The sequence below is a fragment of the Sorex araneus genome, chromosome 1 (genome assembly GCF_027595985.1).
Source record: "Sorex araneus isolate mSorAra2 chromosome 1, mSorAra2.pri, whole genome shotgun sequence".
Taxonomy (NCBI): domain Eukaryota; kingdom Metazoa; phylum Chordata; class Mammalia; order Eulipotyphla; family Soricidae; genus Sorex; species Sorex araneus.
Genome location: NC_073302.1, coordinates 9,229,159 through 9,256,461, shown reverse-complemented (window position 1 = coordinate 9,256,461; position 27,303 = coordinate 9,229,159). Strand labels below are relative to the sequence as shown.

Below are 27,303 nucleotides of genomic sequence, written 5' to 3'. Positions count from 1 at the left end.
GAATGAACATATATCATTTGCTGAGTGTTATGCTAGGCGTTAGGATAATTTTTACTTATAATCCTACAGTTCTGCCTGGGAGATAGCTCAAAGGGCTAAACTACGTTCTTGCATGCGATAGCCCCAAGTTTGCTCACTGCTGTGTTATGGTTCTCCCAAGTGGAGCTGGAAATAGACCAGATCAGCACTCCCAGATCTGGCCCAGCCCTCTCTTTCTGAATAAAATACTAGCCATAAAGAAATAATAATCCTAAAAGATACTATGCATTTAACTGGAAAACGAATTTTAAGAAAATGGCTATGAACTGTAATTAAACTTAAGTCTCTGTCTAATGTGAAACTTGATATCCAGAAGAAAAGCTCTTATGGAAGCAAACCCATCATAAATTAGGAGATATGTTACACTAGTTTATAAATTATAAGCTTTATATATGATATATATGATTATTACTGTCTTATACCAGTGAACCAAATGTTTTTAAACAAAATTCATTGGGGCTGGGATGACTCTGGCATAAGACACTTGCCTTGCAAGTATAAGACCATGAGTTTGAACCCTAGTGCCACCCACAGGTACCATGCCCAGACCCACTGGATCTGTAAACCCCTATGTTACAACAGAGCTAGCAACCTCCCAACACCATATCTAGTGTCTGCAAACAACTTAAGATGTGCAAGCAGGGCTAGGGAGACTCAGAGGGTACAGTGCTTGTCTTGCACATGGCTGACCCAGATTCAATTCCTGGCACCCGATATAGTTCCCTGACCACTACAGGAGTGATCCCTGAACACAGAGCCATGAGTAAGCCCTGAGCACAGCTGGGTGTGGCCCAAAAAACAAAAACAAATAAAGATGTGCAAGCACTATGGCCAGGAAGTATAACTCCAATGAACATGTGCATGAGTACCAGAGACCCCAGTCAGTACTACAATCAAAACATACCCAAGCAACAATTAGAGTTCAACTTCCGATTGTATATCATGGTCTGGTATGTGAACTCCACTACCAAGCACAGGCAAGGCCCAATCATCAGGACAACGAAGGGAAAGGGAAAATAAATGGAGGCTAGGGAGGCTAAGGCCATACCCAGCAGTACTCAGGCAGGTCTCACTCCAAGTTCTGGGCTCAAGGATCACTCCTGGTGTAGTGGAGGACCATCCAAGTTCCAGTCGGGGGAGGGAACAGGCCTCTCATTAAGGTCTGCTGCAAGCTGCCTTACCCTCTGCAGCACAAGAAACAGATTCCCAGTATTCCATCATCTCAGTATCTTCTCAACTAGATGATGGGTGTGTTTGTGCATGCATGTGCACATACACACATGCCTGTGTAAAATTTCCCCATTCCACTATAGTAGCATGTGATTACCTAAAATGTATCAAAAATAGCCTTCACACATACTTAAATCCTTACTGTCCCCAACATCTGACATACAGTAATTTGACTATTCTTTTTTTCATTATTTCCTTCAAGTACAGGATTTAAGAAAAATTAAGATTTTGGTCTGTGTATCTAACTTCTAGTATAGGTATAAATTGTAAGGTACAAATTGATAATAATAAATTCATCTCTCGAATGATAACATAAAATGCCAGTATTTTTAAGATCCCCAAAAGTGAAAACAAAAATACAATTTTCCATTCTCATCTCCAGTTTATTTCTTACGTAAACATTAGGATACTTACAACCAAATTAAAAAGGCAACAATTTTCTCTTACACCAAAGTAATAACTACTTTCCAAGATACATTACGTATAAATGCATTAAATAAAGAGGCTAAACTCAAACATACTGTATTTTTCTCATCGTATCAGAAATACAAATAAAATACTCTAAATGAATAATTTCAACACTTTGCCATACTTGCATTTAAAAAAAGATTCTGTTTTCCTGAAGTTGTTTAGACACATCATGCAAACAGACACCCTCCTAGGAATGTTTTCAGATCATTCTGTGTTACTAAAGAGGAATAAATAATAATAAATAACAATCTTCCCTTTCACAAAACACCCCTCCCCCTCAAGCAAAATCTCAAAGTGCTTACAAAAATTTTCACAAGAATATGACAAGGCACACGTAAAACTTAAACAGTTTAACCATATATATTTTTTAAAACATCAAATAGATACCAATTCCTAAAAAAAAGGTTATTAATATACACCCCTCCCCATTTCCACCCTTTCCTACAAACTTTCATCCTAAGGAGCAAAAAATAAAAAGATTACTTCAATCACAAACTGTTCCTGAATGAGAAATACTTTCATGCCTACAAATGACCGATTCTAGGAAAAGTGGGGAAAGAAAATTTAATGCTGAGCTGTTTAATATCCTCTAGTGAAAGGAAGACACTTATACTTTAGAAAAATTGTCAGGTGGAGTAACGCAATAGCAACATTTATAAAGACACAAAACTTTCCTCTGTTGCTCCCCTTGTTTTTAGAAACTCAGCAAGTTTTAAATACATTATAGAATTTTAGACCCTGAGATAATATAACAAAATCATCAAAATTAACTTTACTTTTGGCTTCTAGGCCACATTTCCAGTAGTGCTCAGGGGTCACTCCTGGTAGTACTCGGGTACCATATAGTACCGGGTAATGAACCCAGGTCTCCTCTATAAAAAAGCAAGGGCTCTGCCCATTGTGCTATCTCTGGGGTCCCACCATTTTATTTCAAATATAAATTTAAGAAGTGATCTGCTTGATGTCACTACCAAGCAGGGGTTAAGAAGTCATGTTTTTAAATTAAGTATGAGCTAGATTTCCCTAAAGTCCCACCCACAGTTCAAATTCTATGAAGAATATATTTTTCACAAAAGTTATCACAAAGCTGTATTTAATATTTATAACACATTTTCACCACAAAAATTCTCATAAATGGCACAAGGTATGTTACATTTGAAAATATGGAAGGCAGTCAATGGAAACTAAGTACAACAGTCTACATAAATTTGAGAGCAGGGAAATAGAATATCTTGCAAGTAAGACGCATCTGTAGTCAAGCTTCGTTACTAAGAGTAGTTTCTGTTTTAGAGAATAGAATTTGTCCTGAAAGATATCTTCTTTCATTATCACCAAAAAAAAACACCCAAATAATATCATTTCTATGTAAACAGAAATTAGAGAGCAATCACTCACAACACAATTTGCAATGCTACTAATAAAAAAAGCCATGTAGTCATAGTTTTACTTTTGGCACATTTCTAGAAATACTGGAAAAAACTCTACAGTGGCTAAGATTTTTGTTAACGGGGAGGAAATTAAACTTTTTCCACTTATATTTTAAAAAGTTATTAAGAGGGGCCAGAGAGATAGTACAGTGGGTAAGGCACTTGCCTTGTACGTAGTCGACCCAGGTTTGATCCCCAGCATCCCATATGGTCCCCTGAGCACTGCTAGGAGTGATTCTTGGGTGCAGAGCCCAGAGTAAGCCCTGAATATCACCAGGTGTGCACCCCCACTCAAAAAAAAAAAAAAACTTTAAGAAAACACTAAGAATTACCCACATTTGTGTTTTCTGAAGTTCTGCGGGCCAGTGCCATGGATGAAACCCAGAGTCTCATACATGCAAGATAAGCACTCTACCACCCAAGTTTAAACTGTGTCTGAGACAGCAAAAAAATTAATACATACTGTCAAAGCACAATAAGCAAGGAAATGAACTCTTTATGGACATAATATGGATGAATCCTAAGGGCATCATGCTAGGAGAATAAAGCATCTCAAAAGGGGCCATACAATAAAATTCCTTTTATGACATTCCAGAAAAGACAAAACTAAAGTAATGAGGAACTATTGTCAGGGTCTAAGAGTTAGAAGCTGACTACAAAGAGATATTACTATAGGGTTTTTAGCCTGACGGAATGTCCTGTATTGATTGCTGTGAATAAAAAAGAAAAAAAAATCTATGTTAACTTTAATAGAACTGTGCACCAAGACCAGATTCAATCTTACTGTTATCCAAAACACAAAATTTAAGAAAAAGAATGGTATGATAGACTTGGTAAAGTCATAATTTCTAAAGTAGTCATTTCTCAGAACTTTATGCCAATGGTATAATTTTACTGACCATATAATGATCACAAGCAGCTGTATTAAATAAAATTAAGGAATTTGGGTGCAATTAATTATATCTAATATGTGTATATTAACTCATAGAAATATGGTTTTTTGGAACATTAGCCTATCTATGAGGAAACTTCCACATGAACATAAATTATGTTCCCTTAGTTTTTAACAAAAAGTATATGATCTAATAGCAGTTGCTTACAGCTCACCAAAAAAATTACTAATCGTTTGCTCTTAAATTGACTAATCATGTATAAAAGCATTTTAAAATTTTCTCTTTCCATTATCCTATTAAGGTTAGATTGTTGAACTTTACACCTATTACACAGATCAATGATCTAGACTCAGAATGAGAACATGGGGATTCGGAAGATGGCAGTGGTGTGGTGGCAGGCGCCAAAGTTGGCAGAGCGAAGGCAGACCTCAGTGCTCTGCACAGCGGGCCACTGGGGTCACATTTCCGCGTGAATGAATATGTCCTGAAAATTCTCGCTCAGTAAGAGTGCTTTCGAAACGAACCAGGCGCCTGCTGTGGAGGGCCAGCCCAGAGTGGGACCCGTGAAGATAGCAGTGTGGCCCTGAGCGCCAAAAGTGGTTACAGCAGCTCTCAGTGCCATGGGCAGCGGGCTGACGCGGCCAGAGAATTTCGGTGTGAAAGAAGAGTGCTTTTCTGGTATCACCATGGAGCACAGCTGAGTTGAGGGGGCGCCCTGGGTCCGTGACATCGGGGGCTGGCTCAGGTGTCCCCGCCACCACTGGTCCCCCGGTTCAGCCTGCACTGCCGTTGCCGCCACAGTATATTTTGGAGGAAAATCTCCCTGAGTGCCAACTGCCTGGAGACTGGACATGAGAACAGGGGAGTGTGCCTCTGGTCAGGTTCTACTGAACTGGTGGTGGCAGCCTGCCCGGAGTGCCTACGCTGCACAGTAGCTGCCCTGGCCCAGGTCCTGGTCCCAGCAGGGCTGCCATCACCACTGCAGCCCAGAGGGCACATTGCCACCAGCAGGTGAATCTGGACCCACCAGCAGTGTGATGGTGCCTTCGAGCTTCCTGATGCCACAAAGTCACTGCTACCCCAGCTGGACTCCAATCGGGACCAAGTTTACTGAGAAAGTAAACCACCAAAAATCAGGTATGTGGGAGCCATGCCCACAAACCACCTTGGCGCCACCATACAAGCTCATTTGTCAGCCTTGCTCCAGACTCATAAATCTCGACAGAGATCAAAAATACATTGTAAATCTCTCAGACCTGCACACAGCTAAATAATCAGGGGCACATCAGAGTGGGATGGGTTAGCACGGTACCCGCCCAAACAGAAACACTAGCAGCCACTGCTCCCGCAATCCAAAATTGCCACCATGTCCCCAGCCGTCTCCACGATCTCAAGACAGACTTCACCTCACCGAAAAAGTAACCTGCTGAAAATCTGGATATGCGGATTTTGTGACTGATATCATTAGGCTTTCTCCAAATTGGGATAGGCTACCTCCCCCAACCTCCCTGTACTTCTGGAAGCCTCCAGAGTCATGTCCACACCTGAAAGTTGTCACCCAGTTAAAAAAAGCTACTCCAACGGTATCTTCCCAGTAAAAATTTGAATCCCTGAACAAACACTGTGACCTCTTATCATCTGTATTGCAAACTATAATGCACAAAAGAAGAGAGAGAAAAATGCCTGCCATAGAGGCAGGCTGGTGGTGGGGTGGGGTGGTGAGGTTCTGGGAGGGAAACTAGGCATATTAGTGGTAGAAAATGTACACTGGAGGGATAGGAGCTGGACCATTGAATGACTGAAACCCATCATGTACAGCTATATAACTGTTTCTCACTGTGATTCAATATTTAAAAAAAAAATCATGCCACACAAAGCAAAAAGAAAAAAATTGCTGGGGGAAAATTTCAGAAGATGAAAATCCTTGATCTTGTCATCAGAATCAAGATTTAGGACAGGAACACTATTCGAGGTATAACACTGAGATTTACAGATAATGTATGAGTCAGATAGAATCCAATCCCATCAGCTTCACTATTGTTTCCACAACTTTAGAACTGATAAAGATCAGAAAGAATAACATGTAGGCAGACCAATAACAAGACCCAACAATTCAGGGGGAGGGAATGCAATATTACAAATGCGGCATTTCTTCAGAAAGATTTGTCTAACAGGGATAAGGCTTACAAGGCAAAGTATGATTCTAACTATAGTAGGTTTTGAGTTTGGAGATCATGCCTTGGCAGTTTCTCCCCACTGCTTCTACCATGGACAGAGGTTAGGTGTTTTTTGAGGGCAGACTTGTGCTTGAAATCCATGTCACAACAGTGGCATTTGTATGGCCGATCTCCACTGTGTATGTTCAAGTGGTCCTGAAGTGTACTTTTAGCCGTAAATGTCTTTAAGCACACTGTACACTGAAAGGGCCGTATACCCATGTGCCCACGAATGTGCCGGTTGAGATTTTTCTTTTGTGTAAATGTTTTCCCACACTGCAAACACAAGAATAGTTTATGCATCTTAAGATGACGCAGATAATTTTCAACATGAAGAAATCCCCGAGGACACCTGGGGCACTGATGTCTCAGTGAATAGGCATCACCGAGATTCTGAATCTCGTTCACTGCGCCATGACTTACTTCAGTATTTTCACAAAATAATCCCTGGCCATATGTCCCAGGAACTTCTGTCGCCCTGCTCTCAACTGTTGAATTGATCAATGAATGCTGTGTTTCTGAAAAATACATGCTTGCTTTTGAAGACGTACAAGGTTGTGAAAATGGCTCGTTCTCTACGCCAGGCGTACCGATGGACTCCACGTGGAGGATACAAATTTCATTGTCTTTAAAGCCTATATCAATTGATGACAAGTCTGGTGACTTTATTTCCTTCCTCTCTGGTGTCAAGCTTTCGATTGTAGACTGCAAAGCACTGCTTTCCTCCTCTTTAATGTGGAAATCTATGTTTTCGGGACTATCTTCTGAGATTTCAATGATCTCACAGTCTTTATCCGAACTGTCTTCTTTCTTAACATCTAGATCGGAGGACTGACAAAGGTCAGAATGCTGATTGCTGTTTTTCATAGAAAGATCAATTTCCAAATACTTGGATAATGCTTCCGTACACTTTTCCACAATGTGAACCATCTGAAGGTAACTAGCAGCAGTCAAATATTTCAAAAGCTCTTTCCTCTTAACTTCAAGTGCTCCTGTATAGCAAGAGAGCAGCAATTTCCTGCCAACTTCTGCACTCTGTAAGATGGTGATTCTGACATGTTTTGACTGTGTTAGTAAGAACTGATCTCTCATAAAAGTCGAGCAAGCAGCTAAAATCACCTTGTGCCCCTGGAACTCGGTGTCATTAATATAAATTGACACGTCACAGAATAAGTTCTGCTGTCTCAAGAGGTTCATTTTCTGCAAGACGACATCGCCTTGCTGTTCAAATCGGAAGTGCAGAACATCAGATTCAGCAGCCATGGTCACAATCTAAGCAAAGACAAAACAAAAACCATGCATGTTTATGTACAGCTTTGGAATGCTATCTTAAACTGTTGATAGTAAAAACAAACAGCAAGTCGCTCACTTGGACTGGGTTCTAAAAATTTCCCATCTAGGCACTGACAGTGAAATCCTATGCCCCCATCTTAAAACCCAGAAAAATTAAAATGCTTTTGTTCGTGATGATGTGGCACATTTTGCCTGTTTTTTTCTTTGCTTTTTTTTTTTTTGGCTACAGAATTTTTTACACTGAATTAGAACGAACAGTTTCAAAGTTTGTTCCGTTGGCTATAAACTGTGTGTGCCTACGGGTAAGGAGACTTAACGTTACCGGTGCCCGTCCTAGCAAATCGATGAGCAACGGGATGACAATGACAATGAACGCCCACTGCCAACTTCGGTTTAACAATATCGCAAGTTGCTCTCTCCAAATTTCCTACACCTGTCACTACTGCCTGTACTAATTCTGTTCACCTGGGACACGGCAACGTCTTCCAAAGGGCCTTAATACTACTGCCTCTTCTATCATCTAAACTACACACCGAAGTGCCCTAGAATTATAATTTTTCTTTTAACTTCTGTTTTATTCCCCTTTCCTTTCTCCTCCGTGACTCTCCTTGACCTGTCGGTAAGACCTTACTTAGCTCCTGGGCTCTCTCGGATCCGTCCCCGACCCCCCGGACGCTACTCCTTCCACGCGGGCACTGTGACAGCGGCCCGGTCCGGCCCGAACACACTGGGCCCGCGTGACCCGCGCGCTCCCGGCCGAAGCGGTGGCCAGTTTCCTCCACTTAAGGCCCCAATCGAACCGGGATCCTGGGCCGCCGCCTCCTCCCGACCCCCCCGACTCCCCCTGGCGTCCGCGCGCCCAGGGCAGCGGCCAGCGGCCCCGGGTTCCACTCGGGTCCCGAGCCCACCACCGGGCCGCCGCCGGGCGGGGGCAGCCAAGGGACGGTCCCCGGACGCCGCCACGGGCCGGAACGCCCCCCGGGACACTCCGCGCAGAGGCCCGCCGCGGCCGCCGGACCCGCGCCTCGCCTCCCCCGCCCTCCCCCGCGGGCGGCCCCGGCCGCGCGCACTCACCGCCTCACACACCCGAGCGCAGCTGGCGGCGGCGGCGGCGGCGGCGACCCAACCGGAAGTAGGGCTTGTTTCGGAGGAATCACTTCCGGTGCAGGCGCGGGAGGCGGCGCGAGAGCGGGCCGGACACCCGGAAGGACTTCTGGGGACGCGTCTTTTTCTTCTTCGCGTTCCTCTCTCTCTCGCCCCCGCCACGGTACCTTCCCCTTCCCGCCCCCGGTGTCCATGGGGTACCCGGACCTGGCCCCATTGCCTCTCCCCTGACCCCCGTTTTCGACGCACGAACCGCGCCCTTTCGTGGTTTCGCCGGAACCTCCCGGTTGGGGATGGAAATTGGGCTCCGGCGTGGAGACTGCGCGAGGTCCTTACCGGGTGGCCTCGGCCCTCCCCGCGGGGCCAGCCGCACCCCTGCCGCGCCTGCCCCGCCTCTGGCGTGCTTCTCTCCCGTCCCGGGGGTCTCCAGGAGCTGCTTACCGGGCTGCGCTCTGGCCTCCCTCCCGTTCCCCTTCAGAGCCCGGCTGTCCAGGCTGTCCGGTCACCTCGCCCCTGAACCCCTGACACTGCCCCAGCGCGCGATGCCTCGGGGTTTGCCCTCATCCTTCTCGTGTTGAAAGCTCGGTGCCATCTAGTATTTAGGACAATGACTGCGGAACTCTGCGTGCCAGAAATCTAGCATTTTGTAGGCATTAAGTATTTGCCAAGTGAATCTGACCCATTTTTTTTTTTTGGACCCACAGCTTCCCTTTTATTGAAATGAAAGACTGTTTAGTCATGCACATTGAATTGCCCTGGAATCAAGGCTCTATTCTTAAAAGCAGTTGTTCCACCTCTAGGTCATCGGGTTCTCTTGGAAGTAAATGATCGAACAATTTAGGGTTAAGGCAAATTTTCATCAGCAGCCAAAATCTGCATGCTTAATTCAACTGTTCTGAAGAAGTCTTTCTTGTGTCCAAATTACAGTGACTAAATGAAAGTAGGAGAGAAAAATAAATCACTGACACCAAGGGTTAAATCATCACACTTTTATTAAGGAAACTTCCCCATAATAAGTGAAGAGGTAGTTCATAGTATGTCTAACATACAACAGATTTAAAACAGCTATTCAAAAGCTGAAATAAAATGATCTGGGTTATTTAGGACAATATTTCAGAAGTAGTGACACCATTCACTTCCATTTATAGATCTTCTAATAAACTAAAACAAAACCAGTGTGGAGTGTATCTTTTAAATGAAATAATAACTGTGACAGTAATTAAAAAAAAAAAAACTATGGCAGAGAGTGCTTTCTCCTTTAGAGTTATCCTGTGAATCCAAATACAGATGTCAAATAACTAAAGTTAAAAAAATATATCTTCCTTTTCTACAGGAACATAACTAGATTTGAGTCATCTTCCCCTATAAACCTGTTACCAGCAACTTGAGCACTTTGCGATAGTCTAAGAAACATGTAGAAACCAAGAAGGAGAAGAGTCAAGTCCAACTAAAATTCAGAACATGTCTCACAGAAACAGAACCCTCCTCCAGCCAAGAAGCGGAGGAGACTAGGTGGTCAGCAGTTGCGAAAGGTAACCACTACAAATTTTACTGGTACAAAACCATCAAAAAGCTGACTCTGATACAAGCGAGCAAGGCAGTTTTCTTCATGACTTCAAATATAATATCAGAGTTAACAGAGTATATCGCACTAAGATCACATGGGACTGTAAACTTCAGGAGGGCAGGGGCCATGGTAGCCTTACCTTCATATCCTCAGTATCTAACATAGTACCTGACCACAGAAGGGGCCTGACCACTGAGTGGCTGACAGGACCCATTAAACAGTGTCCAACCAAAGAGACCAATCGGATTTGAACACCAGTCTCCCTTGACTCTTTAAGCCAGTCACAAAAACAAGACATGAATGTAAGCAAATGAAGCATTTCAACTTGATACTTGCCTATGATGAAATGACACTCAGAAAATAAGCATTGGTTAACATGGTAGCATCACGCTGTTGCATAGAGTTGGTACTCTTTGGCTGGATCATGATAATTAAAATGCTAGGAAGCATCTTTAGACCACATAATAAGTGGATTACACATAAGATACCTATTCAGTCTTATCACTCTATGGTAATCTCAGTTTACACATGGTAACAAAAGGCAGACTTTATACCTGAAAGGAGATTCACATTTAAGTGCATCAAATAACAAATTTACAAATTTACTCCGCCTCCCCAAGTTGAAACCTAATTTTTGGTTTATTTGTATATGCACTCTCATCGTTCAAAAATAGAAACAAAATCCTGATGGAAACTATTGTTTACTACAGCAAAAAAAAATCAGTTTCACAGTTCGCTCCTTCTCACGTTATTCTTTCTTGTCCTCTCCCTCCCTGACTAACAACCAGGAAATCAGTCACCGGCTTAGGAAGAATACTCAGTCTAACCCCAAATAACTAACATAAATGAATTCTGTGATATTTTGTTTGCAAAATCCAGGCTGTCTCTGAAAGCCAACGGGGATTCACAAAGATACAAACTTGGAATTTTTTGCCTAATGTATTAATCTTTATTCTGTACTCAAGGATTTTAAGCCAAGGGGTAAGTGAGGAGATACTAGCTCTTGTTTAGTCACATTATCTACTTTGGCCAACCTGGCCAGGCCACCACTCTTTGGCCTTTTAATATAACAACTTGAAAGAGATCAAGCTGATGGTCTCTTCCAATCCTCTAAAGATTCTAACACTTGCATCACCTAAATCTAACTCATGGGTTAGAAAAAAAAAAAAACAAGACTCAGAATTTTATTTCTGAATTGTAGTATGTGCTTCCAGGAAATAAAATCATTTTGTTTTTCCATATTGGAAGATCAATTTTGAGTGAGCAAACTATCAAAGGCGGAACTGTGCACTTACAGGAATAAGAAAGAAAAACGCCTAACTGCTCTTTTGTGACCCATTTTTTTCTCATCCATTTCAGAAATGAAGGTACACAAAGAAATAAGAAGCGAGAGACTATTACAAACATTGGAGAACACTCTGAGGACCCACCTAACCTAGCACATGGCAAAATCCTGAAAGTTCAGAGGTTCCAAATAGCCTCCTTTTAGAGAAATCACCATACTTTAGCGTCATAATACTTGAGTACTTTAGAATAATCCTGACTTCAAAGGCAGCAGCAAGTAACCTACACACATATTGCAAGCATGTGGCTTCTTTTTAGGAAACCTTAGGTTAGTGTTGTCTCACTGAACGTCTGTTCTTTCTTGGTAACAAGTCCTTTTGCTGACCCTTAACATCAATCTGCCTGCACGTGCTGCCAAAAAGACCACCACTGCACAGTGAGAAGTAATTCACTCATTTCACAGCCAGTGAAATGAAGTTGGGCCCTAAATACTGTTGAAAAGAGTGCAGGACAGCCCAAAATACTTTATCTCCCAGAGCAGTGCAAATGACAGAAAGCAGATTCAATCATTAATAAGACAGCTGAATTATCAGTAGGCAACCAAAAAGTTCTACCACATATTCGATCCCAACAGCAATTTCACCTTTTCTCTTAGCCATTTTTTTTTGTTTTTGCCAAGGAAAAAATATTATTCACTTCTTTTAGTATCACACCTATGAATGGAAAAATAGGTCAGGTTAATCAGCTTGTTGCAAACTCCACTTTCGAATGTGCCAGGTGAAAAGCCTAAAATAGTGCCAGTCTCACATATCAAGTCAATGTTAGGTAGACAAATGGAATACTCGCTGGGAAAGGAAAACTGACATCCAAGGATAAATAATTCAAAACAAACCGGGAAAGGGCAAAAGAAGGCAAGACCACTCCTAGTGGCAAGTTGCCTGGTCTATTAGTGCTTTGACTCACCACTACCGCCTGCTCAGCGGCTTTGGACAAGTCAAACTAGCAAAATCACTCCTAATCATTCCAACTAGTGCCACGATTTCAGTCAGTTCTAGCGTGAGCGTAAAGCCCCTACTCAATTCACACAAGTACTATCATTCCTTAAGTTCAGGACAGCTTGGGCCAGTTTACCTGCATCCAGGACCTGTGTCGCATCAGGCTGTGGCTGACACCCTTTCGAGTCTGTAACTGTTGTACATGCAAAAGAATCAAAATCCACTGTGAGGTCTTGCACATTTCTTTCATTGGCATTATCAAAGCTGTTTTTGCCATGCAGCTGCTTAAGGTGTTTCCTCAAAACTGGCTTATGTGCAAAAACCATATCACAATAGTTACACTTATGGGGCTTATCTCCACTGTGAAGGTTAAGATGATCCTGTAAGGAACACTTCTGAGAAAAGGTTTTGCCACAGATCTTACACTGGAAAGGTTTAATGCCGGCATGCACACGCATGTGTCGATGAAGGTTGCCTTTCTGGGTAAAAGTCTTGCCGCAGAGTAGACACATAAAGAGTTTGTGCATTTTTAAGTGGTTGGCGTAGTTCTCCAGGTGACGAAACACCCTGGTACACTTTGGGCACTGGTGATGCCACTGGAGGCCTTTGTCTACACCTCGAATATTAGGCCCAAAGACATCTTTTGAGGCCATGATGATGTTATCACTGCCTGTGTAAGAGAGGGCATAATTGTGGAGATGGTTTTGTTCTATTTCACTGACTCTGTTTTCCACAGTTGAATTTATCAGGGAGTGCTGGGGCTCTGATGAGTGTAAAGCAGTGGGTTCAGAAGAAATAAACTGGTTCTGATCTTTTTTACTTCTAACCTCGGACACATCCCCAATAGATTCTACCTTAACAATCTGAATATCACTGTCCTCCATATCCATACTGTCTTCAGATGGATGAATACAAGGTGAGTCCTGCTTTGGGGAGTCTCTGGCATCTCCCTGCTGTTCTTTTGACTGGGGAGAAGCACTCTGTGGTTCACATCCCTCTTTACTATCCATTGGCTGTTTTGGCTTTATAAACTTCCACAAGGCCTGCGTGCACCGCTCTACAATGTGGCTCATCTGAAGAAAACTCGCCGCAGTCAAGTAATTTACCAGCTCCATCTCTGGGAATTCCAGCACACCACTATAACAGGATAAGAGCAATTGTCTCCCCACTTCGGAACTCTGTAATATGGAGATTTTCACCTCTCGGGAATCATTCAGTAAAAACTGGTCTCTTAAGAAGGGGGAACCTGCAGCGAACACAATTTTATGCCCCTGTACCTCAATATCATCTATGAGAACTGTAACATCACAAAATTTATTCTCTTCTCTTAATTTGTTCATTTTTTGTAACATTGAATCTCCATAATTTTCAAACTTGAAGTGAAGGAGATCTGATCTTTCAGACATTTTGGCAGACCTAAAGGACAGAAATGTAAAAAGGATGAATTTAAGAAAATATAAGCAATTAAGAAACCTGGATTTTCCTTCCAAAAACAAATTGGTGTTGGCATGTTTGTATCTGAATAAAATTCCTGGAAAGAGGAAGCTAACATTATAGCTTTCAGAGATGGCTAAAAATTATTCCTTACCTACATTGTGTCAATGGTACCTAGGCAGTGGACTTGCATTCATTCAATTTTTAAAGATATTATACAAGACCTGTAAAAGTTCCCATGGAATAAGAAAAATTTCTACAAGGTGTCAATAACAAATAAAAACAGCTCAACAAATAGAAACGCAGCAACTATTTCCTACTTCTTCCAAACAAAAGACTCTCTTCCTTCCTTTATCCTTCTCCTTTTTCCTTTCCTACAGAACTGCAGTGTCCTTGCTTGCCCGGTTCCTGGTTAAGTCCTAGTGCTTAACTAATGTAAATTTATTCATGCAAGAATTTCTGCAGTACATGGAAAGTCGCTAATCTTAAGAGACTTTTAGACAACATCAAAGGCAGACATCTTTATTCTGTGCACTGTGGACAATACAAACCTTTTTAAGAGTATAGAAATTACATAAAATATTTAGAAAATCCAGGTAAAAAGCAAATTAATGAAAAAACAGACGATCCACTTGGTAGGAATCTGAGTAGGAGTTAAGGTGGCTCTAATTAATACTACCAGATTCTGTTCTTTCTTCTGTGTCCCTGTTTTCCATCATTACTCATATAGGCAAATGGAACTGGTAAGTATTTCCTTGACTTCCAGTTTCAGTTCCCTGGAATCCAACTTTTACATCATTGCATACTATCTTTCAAAGAAATTATAGATCTGATTATACCAAACCCCAGACTAATATTCTTCTGTCACTTTCAAATGTCTTCTGAATGTAAACTAATTTAAGTCTAAGCTGATTAAGTCTTTTATAAATAAGGTAAACATCAGCATAGCCCATTCAGTCAAAAATAGATGTCGGGGCTGGAGTGATAATACAGCAGGTAGGGCATTTGCCTTGCATGCGGCTGACCCGAGTTCAAATCCCAGCATGGCCCCCTGAGCACCGACAGGGGTAATTCCTGGATGCAGAGCCAGGAGTAACCCCTGAGCATCACCGGCTGTGACCCAAAAAGCAAAAAAGAAAAAGAAAGAAAAAGATGTCTATGCCAAAAGATCAGCATATTATGTAGCAATTTTTTATTTTGATTCCACACACAAGATAACCTGTTTGCCCATGTGTCTTTTAAGAGAGATGTATAAGGGCCGCGAGAGACAGTACAGCAGGTAGGATGGGCGCTTCTCTTACATGGAGACCCAGGGTTGATCCCTGGTGCTGCATATGGCTCCTGAGCACAGAGCCAGGAATAATCCCTGAGCACTGCCAAGTATGCACCCCCGCCCCCCACACACACATTGAAAAAAAGGGGGGTAGGGGATGAATGAATCAGTTATGGCAGTCTAGTGGGAGATCAAGAAGGTCTAAATAGCTGTATATACTTGTCCAGCCATGAGTTCAGTTCCCATCCCTAGCACCAGTAGAGGTGGGGATGGAGGTGGGTGGAAGCTCAATCTCATCAACAACTTCACCTTGCGATGTTTGCACTCATCAACTACATAGCTGAGAATTACGTGAGGGAATCAATTCTTTCTGGCCTGACCTGCATCATGAAGCCTAATCTTCATAATCACAGGCTCACAGAACACCAGCTCCTTAAGATTCAGTCCAGATCTTACTCGCATTCGACTAAACTCAGTACCTGGTGCAAGACAGCATCTACTTACTTGAAATCTAAGCACACCAGAGATTTCTAATTCAGAATATGACTACCCAGTCAATACCATACCAACTCCTTTATTTTTCCTGAGAAGCCCTTCCCTAACCTCCCCCCACACCCCCTTCCTGGACTAGCCGTTATCTTGACAGGACCCACAGCATACTACCTCTATCAGAACACTCGTAGCAGTTCATGAAATATTTGTTCCTTCCTCACAAAACTGCAAGCAACATGATCTCCATCCTACTTAATCAGAATCTGCATCTTCTAGAGTAAAACACACATTCATTCTGCTTCAAATTCTCCCTGCAGCCATATTACTTTATAGCCAAGCCCTCCCAACTGTGACCAAAGTGGGTATCCATCACCCAATATTGTACTAAATACAAGACAGGTACTAGGTTTGTGTCAGCTGAACCTAGAAGATTCACTTGACAGTGTTAAAAAGGAAGAATTACTATTAGGAAGACCAACTGGGCTACAGAGGCAGTATAGATCTGGGGCCATGAAAGCCTAGAAAGGAAGGAAAATGGGAATGAGGAGCAAGGGAAAATAAAGATATTTCAGAGGAGCTGGAAACTTACTAGATAAGAAGAATGAAATAAAGCAGTATGTCAAGGTTCTAAATTTAAGAGTTCTGTGGAGTGAGACTGTCGCTAAAGAAGATGAAGTTTCGGAGGGGGAAGTGGTATGGCACAGGTATATGGAAAAAAATACACTTGTGTAAATTATTAATTTCTCCATGTAAGGCATTCTGAAAGTACAGGGAATGGACAATCAAAGATAACTACTGCACTGAGAGAGGAGAGATGAAGGCCTGGAGAGAAGCAAATGGAGAATCAGAGAAAAGAAGGTCTCATAAAAAAAAAAAAATCACCAATCTAGGAACTACAGGTAATAGATCAGTCCAGAAAGCAGCAGACCTCATCACCGATTAGTTTAATAGTTAAGGTCACTTGAATATATTCATTTAGGGAATGTCGAACATCCACTGATATAAATGAGCCACTTGTTTCAACTGACTAAATAAATGGAACACTTTTCTGTTTGTTTAGTCTGTCCTAAATTTACCATTAGATCAGTATTTCACTATGGACACTCAGGACTGAGTGTTAGTTGTTAATTGATTATATTCACAATGGTTTAAACCAGTGTTTCTGTTGGTGGTATTTGGTTGTTGGTTTATGGGCCACACCCAGCAGTGCTCAGTTGTTTGTTACTCCTTGCTCTGCATTCAAGAATTACTTCTTGGCAGTGCTTGAGGGACTGGTGAGACACTGGGAATTAAACCCAGGTCCGTGCTTCCAAGGCAAGCGCCCTACCCATCGTACTCTCTCTCCAGCCCCTAAACCAGCGTTCTTCAACCTTTGTTCAAGCATGGTCCCCTCCTAATTTGTTTCCTTCTTGGGCCCAGTTCTGTCCCATCCCCCGGGGTTCTACTGCTTGGCCCTTTCAGTCTTGTGCCTCGGCACCCCATCTACATTTTTCACCTGTGGCCTCCTTGGAATATCCTCAGGGCCTACTAGGGGCCCTGTGGCCCTCAGCTGAGAAACACTGCGTTAGCCAACTACCCTCAAGGACAACTGCTCCTCGGGGACCCAAAGGTGAGACACGGGATTCCGGTTTCAGTTGCATCCTGCCCACCAGGCGCTGCACACTTACAGGAGCTGCCCCGCCGAGACCGCAGGAAAGCGCTTGCCTTCAGCCTTCAATTACAAGCTGCAGTCCGAGAATGCGAGCAAAGTTCATCTTTTATTTAAAAACGTTTCCTATGTAACGTTTCCCGCACTGTCATCTCTCCTGTGATAGTTTTACAGGTCACACAATTCATCCCTTCACTGTATCCTGCTGTTTTTCTTTCCAGTGGATTACTAGCTATTTGAAGGTAAGTAACAGCATTTACTTGTCACGCGGCCTACTGAACAACAAAAACCCAGCAGAGTAACCAACTCTTTGTCTGTTCTTAGGGTGGGATGGGAGTTGGGGGGCACACCTGGCAGTGCCCAGGGGCTACCCCCTGAGCTCACTGCTGGGGATTGCTTCTGGCAGACTCAGAGTACTGGAAATTCACCCCGGTTCTCCCGCATGCAAATGTGTGTTCTGTCCACCGTGTGATATCTCTGGCCCTCCCCAGTTCACTCTTAGTCATGATAACAGAATAGCAGTTCTTCCATTATCATGATAAACTTAATTTTCATTTTAGGCCGTGTGGTTTACAATGTTGTAATGAGGGTTTGATGCATAACACAATCCTACACCACTCCATCCCCTGGGGATCAGCCCTTCCGAGTGATCTGAGATCCTAGTTCTTTCTAGGTGTGGTGTCCAAACTAGCACTGACGCTACAAAACCAAATCGAACTCATTTCAAGCCTTTTCAAAGCGTCAAAAGAAGGTGGGCCAGACCGGTAGTACATCAGGTGGGCCAGCTGCTTCACACAAGTCGGACCCAGGGTAGATTCCCAGAACTCATATTGTTCCCCAAGCACTGCCAACGGTGATTCTCCGAGTACAGAGTCAGAAGTAAGCCCTCAGCGATGGCCCCAAACTAAACTACGATAAAACAAAATGCCAGAATAGAGGTTGGAGCGCTGGTACAAAGGATAGGGTGCTTGCCTTGCATGTGGACTCAAGGGTGGGTGCATTTGGTAGCCAAGAACTGCCTACCCAGGCCGGTGGACAGCGACAGATAAGCAGTGATGTGATGAGCGAAGGAACAGGCCACAGATTCGTTGGTAATCAGTGACCGTTTATTCAAGTCTCAAGTGATCCCTGATTGCAGAGCCAGGAGTCAGCCCTGAGTACCACTACCCGAGGTCAAAATAGAAGGAGTAAGGAACTTTTACAAACTGGACTGATTTTATCTAAAAATAAATCATAGCAGACAGTTACAACTGAGTCACATCAAGAATACTTGAAGTGTTTTCCTTAAACTGACCCACTTAATCTTTAAAATCTTTCCGAGGTAGCTATTACCATAATTCCCACATTATATATGAGGAATTGCAAGCCTAGAGAACATAAATGAAATTGTTCTGCTTAAAGAGGTACAATGTTTTAAATGCCAGTGCTGGAAAATGTGTACTTGATTTGCAAGATACCAAAACCCAACGAGGGAACAATTAGGCTACCTAAAATTCTATCTCATAATACTAACTATATAACTATCATTTGGATTTCCCTTTCCAAATCCATTCAGCTGTATACTTACCAATTTATACATGTACATGCTTCAGTCAAAGATTTATATTTAAAGCTAAAAAGCACAACTTAAAATTTATGTCAAGTATAGCGGCTTTAACAGAAAGCTATTTAGGTATTAATAATCTTTTTAATTTTTTTAATTAAAGAAATTTTTTTTTTTTTTTTTTTTTTTGCTTTTTGAGTCACACCCAGCAATGCTCAGGGGTTACTCCTGGCTTTGCACTCAGGAATTAGTCCTGGCAGTGCTTGGGGGACCATATGGGATGCCGGGGATCGAACCCGGGTCGGCCGCGTGCAAGGCAAATGACCTCCCCACTGTGCTATCGCTCCGGCCCCGAAATATTTAATTTTTTAAAAAAATTATGTTTGGGGGCTATACCCGGCAAGGCTCGAATTTGCTCTTGGCTCTGTGCTCAGGAATTACTCGCAGTGAATTTGGGGGACTGTATGAGTCATTGGGGATCAAACCCAGGTTAGCTGTACACAAAGCAAGCACCCTACCCACTGTAATCTCTCTCCAGCCCCGGAATTAATAATATTCTTGGCCTGGTGGACAGTTCACCAGCTGAGCACATACTTTCCCATACCAGACACTTGGGATTCAATCCCCACCACTGCACCAAGTGTGGGGTTCTGGGGTCTGACCCAGGAAAGCTGCATGCATCTTACCCACTGTAAGATCCCTCCAGTCCCTAATAACACTCTTTCTTTTTTTGGGGGGAGGGGCGGGCAGCACACCCAGCAATGCTCATGGGTAACTAACTCCTGGTTCTGTCCTTAGCAAATTACTCCTGGCAGTGCTTAGAGGACCATACGGGATTATGAGGAGTGGACCCAGGTCGGCCATGTGCAAGGTAAGTGCTTCTTACTGTACTATGGCTCCAGCCCCCAAATAATATTCCTGATTGCACTTTATTTAGCTTTTTTAACCTTTCTCACCCATTTTAACTTCAGGTTATTTGTGCGTTTATCTTTATAAATGAAAAAAGTGCAATTTTTAAATTTAAAAACATTATGAATGCATTTGGTTTTCAAATGTCTATAGTAACTTCAAAGTATAGAAGCAATTATTCATAATTAGCAGAGCCTCTAAGAATTGAAAGAAAGTAAAGAACTGACAAGGTAGCACAGTCTGGATCACAACATCCTACTGATAATCCCTTGTCATGATTCCGAAACTCCTCTTCTCTCTGCTCTGTGACCAGGACCAGGCTTCAAGTTCTCAGCATCTCCTGTGTAGATGACGATTCTATCTGAATACGGCCAAGTTTCTATCGGCCAGTCTTGAAGGGGCCAAACCACTTTATTTATATTTACACTATTCTTCCAGACATGTCCTTACCACTATGCCCAACGTTTTGAAAATCTTTTACTCCAATAGAAATAACAATAGAGAGCCTGTAAATATTCCGGGATGGACTACGTTCATGGCGGTGCAGGGAGAAAATATCCATGTCACGTATCTCAAATGCTTCTAAAAACGACTATGAAAATCCTTTTTAATTTCACATGATGAACTGAGTTTTTCTCATCTATCTCATAAACATCCCTTTGATCTTTCAATTTAGCATGAATAACTACCAAAACACCTTTCTCTGTTTCTCACAAACACTGCATGTTGATTTTCTTTTTTAATTTTATTGAATCACCGTGAGATAGTTACAAGCTTTCATGTTTGGGTTACAATCTCACAATGATCAAACACCCATCCCTCCACCAGTGCACATTCCCCACCACCAATATCCCGGGTATACCCCCTCCCCCTTTCCCACCCTCCCTAGTGTGTTGATTTTCAAAGAGGTTGTACTATACTACCGTTTTTCTGTCAACTTGGATTATTTTTTTCTTTGGGTTAATGTTCACAACAGTACATTATTCAAATTCCACTCTCTTCTCTACTTTTTTTCTTGGGGTGGAAGGTTGGGCCACTGCTGGCTGTATTTCTGGCTTACTTACTGTGTGCAGGGGTCACTCCTGACAACGATCAGGGGACCGTATGCAGTGCTGGAAACCGAACCTGGGGTGGCCACTGTACTATCTCTAGGGCTTCTTGTCTTTATTTTCTAACTGGAATAGATCATTCCTTCTTGAAACGTGTTCTACACTGTAGACAAAGTACAACCCAACTGCCTTCCACTCAGTACTCAATAATGTTCTCTAAGCTGAATCCTTTGTGACCTTCCCTCCATTTTTATAAAGCACTGAATTTATGTAAATACATATTTTCATAAAGTATCTTATATTTACAGAAAACATAAAATTAAATGGTCCCTAATATAGTTATACATATTATTAATATTATTTTTCATTTAGACTGGAGCGATAGCACAGAGGGTAGGGTGATTGTCTTGCACGTGGCCGATCTGGGTTCGATTCCTCTGTCCCTCTCGGAGAGCCTGGCAAGCTACCAGGAGTATCCCACCCACACAGCAGAACCTGGCAAGCTACCTGTGATGTATTCGATATTCCGAAAACAGTAACAACAAGTCTCACAATGGAAACGTTACTAGTGCCCACTCCAGCAAATCGATGAACAATGGGCCCGACAGTGCTACAGAGCTTTATTTTTGATATTTATGTTGCATAAGTAAATACCGATCTAGTTCTCATTTTGGGAGGGTGTGTCTGTGGAGACTGAGTAGTGGACACCACATATGGTGTGCATGTACTCTACACAGATGTATTTCCTCAACCCAGAAATTCTTTTTTTTTTTTTTTGGAGGGAGCTGGACCTCTCAAGCAGTGTGTGGAGCTGGGGAATCCCTCCTGGCGCTACTCAGCCTGGCTATGCAGGCCTGGTGGTGCCGGGGCCAGAAGAGGAGAGTGCTAGAGCCTCCATAATGCTGGGGCTACCAGGATGACCCCCCACAGTGCTCACGGAACCCCAGGGTTATACCCAGCACTTAGAGGGCCATGTGGCACCGGGAATTCAAGCAGATCCTTCCTGCATTCGCATGCTAGCCATCTGAGTCATTGCCTCCATCACTGGGTCGTTCTCTCAAAACTATTGGACAGTGCTGGATTATAGCTCTGAACATTTTAAGAAGTGATATTGGTCGGTCCTTTCTCGTCCAGCAGGGAGCTTGGTTTTTTTTGAGTGACATCCACTACCGAGCTCCCGAGGCACACCCAACTCCATCAGGCGCTCCCAATCCTCTGTCTTTATCTTTAACTTCTCCTCTTCTTCCCCTATCTGTTAATCACATACACCCCCAAATCAGACCCTATAACTTGTAAAGTCAAATTCCTCTGAGGGCTCTGGATTTTGTGTATTTAAGTGAAATAGTGCTTTTCTCTTCCCTTTATATCCTTTGCAGTTTCTTTTAGAGCAATGTCATTTTTTTTTTGTACAGAGGAAGACAGTTAACGCTATGCTTTTTTTTTTTTTTTTGCTTTTTGGGTCACACCTGGCAATGTACAGGGGTTACTCCTGGCTCTGCACTCAGGAATCACCCCTGGCAGTGCTCAGGGGACCATATGGGATGCTGGGAATCGAACCAGGGTCGGCCGAGTACAAGGCAAACGCCCTACCTGCTGTGCTATTGCTCCAGCCCCACGCTATGCTTTTTTAACATGGAAATTAATTGACTCCGAATATTATTTACTCTTGGGCATCCATCATATTTACTTGACTTAAGCCTCAGTTGCCCTTACCTCCTAACACTCCCCAAAGCAGGGTCCAGGCGAGGGACAAGGATGGACCCAGGGCAAGCAGTCAGCTACCCTGGCATCAAAAGAGGTCAGGCTGAATGCAATAAGAAGTATAATATGTTAAAATCATGGTCATGTAACAAACTGACATGACCCAAAAGAAAATGAGTAAGGACCCTTTTGGGGTTAGGAAAGACTAACCTGGTCTGAGGACTGCAGTCGGGACATATAGTGAGATGCTCCCAGGAAGACCCACCCGTTAAGCTTAATATTTTTATCTCTTGCTGGGGCCATACAAAATGACCAGAAATATTATCAAAGAAGCAAATTTAAGATGACTGTTCAAATGGATTACTAGCTAAGGAAAAAAGAAAGCAATACACCCGTAGGCAGATCTCCTAGTAAGATTCCCTCAAGGAAGGCTTTTAAATCTATTCATTGTTTACAATAATATTCAACCACACCTATGTGTAATTGCTACCCCCAACCCGTCATAATTTCTCTGTAACTAAAGCTGTTAGACTCGAATAAAAGGTCACTGATACCAACCAGCCAGGTGGTCCCCATTCCTTGCTCGTCTGCAGCCATGGGGGGAGGTTTGGACACAATGGTGATTGGCCCTGAATGCACCAAGGGGACCCCTGGGTCACCACAAGCCGGCTGGTGACCCCAGGAACAGCGAAAGTACAGAAGTGGGAAAGTTACCTCATTGCCTTCCTCAGTTTCCCACCATTCTTACTGGGGGGGAGGGGGAGGCGGGGAGGCACTACCTGGTGGTGCTCTGGGCTTACTCCTGGCTCTGCGCCCAGGGATCATTCTTGGAGGGGTGCCAGGGATCAAACCCTGGTAGGGCTACCCCCTGTACTACCCCTTCAGTCCAGTTTTCCACTATTCTTTACCTGGTCCATTCTTTGGGAGTTCACTAAATTGTGCAAAGATTGAGAAAATACTTCAAAGCTTGGTCTTTAATTTTTTTTTTACTTTTTGTGTCACACCGGGCCATGCACAGGGGTTACTCCTGGCTCATGCCCTCAGGAATTACTCCTGGCGGTGCTCGGAAGTATATGGGATGCTGGGAATCGAACCCGGGTCGGCCGGGTGCAAGGCAAACACCCTACCTGCTGTGCTATCGCTCCAGCCCTGGTCTTTAATTGTTTCTTTGTTTGTTTGTTTTCTTTTTGGGTCGCACCCAGGGATGCTCAGGGGTTACTCCTGGCTCTGCACTCAGGAATGACTCCTGGTGGTGCTTGGGGGACCATATGGAATGCTGGGAATCGAACCTGTGTCGGCCACGTGCAAGGCAAACGCCCTCCCCGCTGTGCTATAGCCCCAGCCCCGGTCTTTAATTTTTTAAGGGTTTTGTTTTTTCCTTCAAGGTTTACAACCTCAAAAAGCCCATTTGGGGAGTCAGAAAGATAGCTCAATGTGCTAGGCACGTGCTTTGAATTCCAGTGCGTGCCTGGATTCCCAGCATCCTGAGGTCCAGGCCAGGAGTAGTCCTGCAGTAGCTCAGGGTGTGGCCCAAGCCCCCTACTCCTGCCCCCCACCAAAGAAAAATCCCATGTGGTTTCTCAGTGCAGTACTCCTAACTTTAGAAAAGATTTCTGAATCACTATTGTCATGGCCAACCTTAATCAAACAATTTTTTCTTTTTCTTTCTTTCTTTTTTTTTTTTTTTTTTGCTTTTTGGGTTACACCTGGCGATGCTCAGGGGTTACTCCTGGCTCATGCACTCAGGAATCACTCCTGGCAGTGCTTGGGGGACCATATGGGATTGCTGGGAATCAAACCTGTGTCGGCCGAGTGCAACGCAAATGCCCTACCCGTTGTGCTATCACTCCAGCCCCAATCTTAATCAAACTTAACCTTCATTCAAGTTATTAAAAAATTACCTTTCCTGGACTATTATTCTATCACTTGAAATGCGTGATGCCTAAACTTCTGCACTGCTTAAAACTCAGTAAATGAAAAATTGATGGAGCATGGAGAATAGTTTGGAGAACAATGAACAGGGAGGCAAGAAAACCTCAAACTACTTCAATAGACCCAGATAAAATTATGAACAGAGACAACAATGATATGGATGGAGAAGAAAACAGCATTCTTGAGATATTTCATGTAATTGATAGACTTAGTGACCAAGGTGGAGGGCAAGAGAGAAATGGTCAATTCGGTGGCAATATATTTAGTTTAACTGATTAGGAGTCATTGGCAGTTAGTCAAGAAGTGAAGGAATATTGCAGGAATCATATTGCAGGTCTTAAAACCTTTAACCGTGATGTCAAGGGGAAGGAAGAGCCACCAGACACAGACCTGAAAGATGAACAGCAGACCCAGTAGAGAAAGAAAGGGATAAATAAAAGCTGAACACAAATTGACCAAATGTGAAAGAAAATGGCCCCACATGGCACAGACCGGAAAGGAATCTAAGAGAGGAAGAAATGAAAAAATGTGCAACATGAACATAAATCCATTACTTACCTTATTCTCAATCTGGATCTCTTCCAAGCCTCTCCACTTTTATCACTGAGACTACCTTTTTATGGATATCCCACTATCCATAAAAGCTTAAATTTTCCCCACTTCTTTGCAGTCTACGCTCAGTGCTTGCTTAGTGTAGTGGATAAAGCCAAGAGACTGGAGAGTCAAATTTCCTAGGATCAAAACCTGCTCAGCCACTTCCTAGCTCTATGACCTTGGGCAAGTGACATAACAAAAACTTTTGTTGTTTTGTTTTCCCATCTGTCAACGGGTTATTATAAGAACTTAGGCTTTAAAGGCAGTTAAATTAGAAACTTTTAACTTCTCAAAGCACTCAGAACTCAGTACCTGGCATGTACTCTCTAGAGCTTTTATTAGAGTCATCAACAAAGGAAGCCTGCCAAGTTTATGAAATTCTTTAAATATGGTCTTTTCTCCTTGTCATCTGACACCAGCTGAGGTTTCCATTATTTCATATACAGGATCAGCTCATCACTCTACTAAAATTGATCTGCTAAAAGGTCACTAATGATCTCGTCACAAAGAGTAAGCATTTTCCAAATAACCTCCTAATTGTCCCAGTGAGTTCACAGTCAAGTTCTCCTCTCTTGACTTCTGGATCTTTTTGGTTCCTGGAACACTGCTCTCTTCAAATTTCCCAACTCTCTTTCTGCTACTATTTCAAAAACTACAAGCTCGAATTCCTCTCAGTGCTTCAAAAATGCAACCATTCCCCCCAACTAGTCCCCTCTTTGTCAATACTCCTTGACTAGTTCACGGTATACACCTAGCCTCCACCTTTCATTGCGTTTACCACTAGTCACAACGTTTAAACTGAGTTGTGAACCTATGTTTCCAGCACTACACGGCACAGATTCTATGGTTATCTCACTAGCCCTACCCAACACATTCAAAAGAGTGATCTTAAATTTCCACTAAGCTTATAATTTTGTTACTGATCGGGGCATCAACACTCTTCAGATCCCAGAGGCCAAAAACCTAGCATCGATTTGGACATGTGTTCACCAGTCACATCTAACGGGGCCAGCAGTCTTCCCTAATGCATTCCTGCACGCTTGGCCTCTCTCCGATAACTGTCATCATTCCATCCAGGACTTCACTAGGTAGATCCCACTATCCATTCCAAAGAGCACCCAGCTTTTCCCAAAAGAGCTCAGCATCCTTTTAAAGAAAGTCCGTTACTGCATGCTGATCTCCCGAACACCAGTGTCCTCCCTGAGCAAATGTGACCCTACCGATTTCCCGTGCAAAACTCGTCATCTCCCTTCGCCTCCAACTTTCACCATCAGGATCTCAGCCTCCTACCCTGGCTCCCGATCTCCTCCCAGGCGAGAGGGGAGGCTCCCGTTCCCTCCTCTTCACGAAACATTTACATGCACTCCTCTCTGCACCTGCGCCTGGGATCTGAAAAGCTCCTCGGTCCCTTCTCCTCCTCCCGCCAAGGGGACAAGACAGAAGCTGCCAAGCAAAGGTGCATCGCCAACCTTTCCCGCCAACTTCCCCGTAAGAGCCCACGCGGCCACCTCTCACGGAAAAGCAGATCCCCCGGAGCAGTTACGGGCTTATCCGTGGTCCCCCCGCCCCCCCCCCCCCGGCTGGACCCTGCAAACTGCAAGGGCATCTTACAAGTCCCGACAATCTGGGCTAGTGCTCGCGCTGAGCGAAGGTGGCCAGCGCGCAGGGAGCGCCCGGCCACGGGGCCACCTCGGACAGCGTTCATCGAGGGTGCGGGCGCACTGGAAGCTGCGGCCTGGCGGGGGCTCGGGCTCGACCACTCGCTCCCGGTCCAAGTGCGGGCCCCCCCCCCACCCGGCCCGTGGGGGCGCACGGGAGCGGGTCCCTCGGGCATCCCGCAGGCTTCCCGGTCCAGACACTGGGAAGTGAAAGGGGCGGGGCACGACGTGGGCTGGGCCGAGCCGCGCTCCAGTCCCGTCCCCCCACCCCCCACCTCCCCACCCCCCGGGCCGAGGCCGGCCCCCTCGGCCCCCCATCCCGCGGCAGGTCCCGGCCACTGCCGGGCCCCCCCCGGGGGTCTCGCTCTCCAGAGCCCCCCGCACCCCTGCCCGGCGCGCCGGCCGCCTCCGCACTTACAGACCCGGGGGAAGGCGCCTCCAGGATCCCGCACCGCCAGGAGCTCCGGCCCCTCGGGGCTCCGGGAAGGGGGAGGGGCGCGGAACCCGAGCCAAAGGGGGACCCAACGGAACCGGAAGGGCAGCCCTCGCCG

General features: G+C 44.0%; 2 protein-coding genes across 5 annotated transcripts; both read right to left on the bottom strand.

The window, feature by feature from the left end:
* Positions 1–1,631: 1,631 nt before the first annotated feature.
* ZBTB6 (zinc finger and BTB domain containing 6) lies at positions 1,632–27,229 on the bottom strand. 3 transcript variants are annotated; one of them, XM_055132762.1, is made up of 2 exons: positions 27,171–27,229; positions 1,632–7,548 (listed from the first exon to the last, which is right to left on the bottom strand). In XM_055132762.1, the coding sequence occupies exon 2, from the start codon at positions 7,537–7,539 to the stop codon at positions 6,268–6,270; it is 1,272 nt and encodes a 423-aa protein (XP_054988737.1). In that variant the 5' UTR covers positions 7,540–7,548; positions 27,171–27,229; the 3' UTR covers positions 1,632–6,267. The 3 variants fall into 3 exon arrangements, with proteins under 3 accessions (XP_054988737.1, XP_054988752.1, XP_054988744.1); XM_055132777.1 differs by lacking the exon at positions 27,171–27,229 and adding an exon at positions 8,644–8,804; XM_055132769.1 differs by lacking the exon at positions 27,171–27,229 and adding an exon at positions 8,656–8,683.
* On the bottom strand, positions 9,648–27,294 carry ZBTB26 (zinc finger and BTB domain containing 26). 2 transcript variants are annotated; one of them, XM_012933817.2, is made up of 2 exons: positions 27,175–27,294; positions 9,648–13,935 (listed from the first exon to the last, which is right to left on the bottom strand). In XM_012933817.2, exon 2 carries the CDS (start codon positions 13,923–13,925, stop codon positions 12,600–12,602), a length of 1,326 nt encoding a protein of 441 aa, XP_012789271.1. In that variant the 5' UTR covers positions 13,926–13,935; positions 27,175–27,294; the 3' UTR covers positions 9,648–12,599. The 2 variants fall into 2 exon arrangements, with proteins under 2 accessions (XP_012789271.1, XP_004613397.1); XM_004613340.3 differs by having other exon boundaries at positions 27,171–27,270.
* Positions 27,295–27,303: the final 9 nt, after the last annotated feature.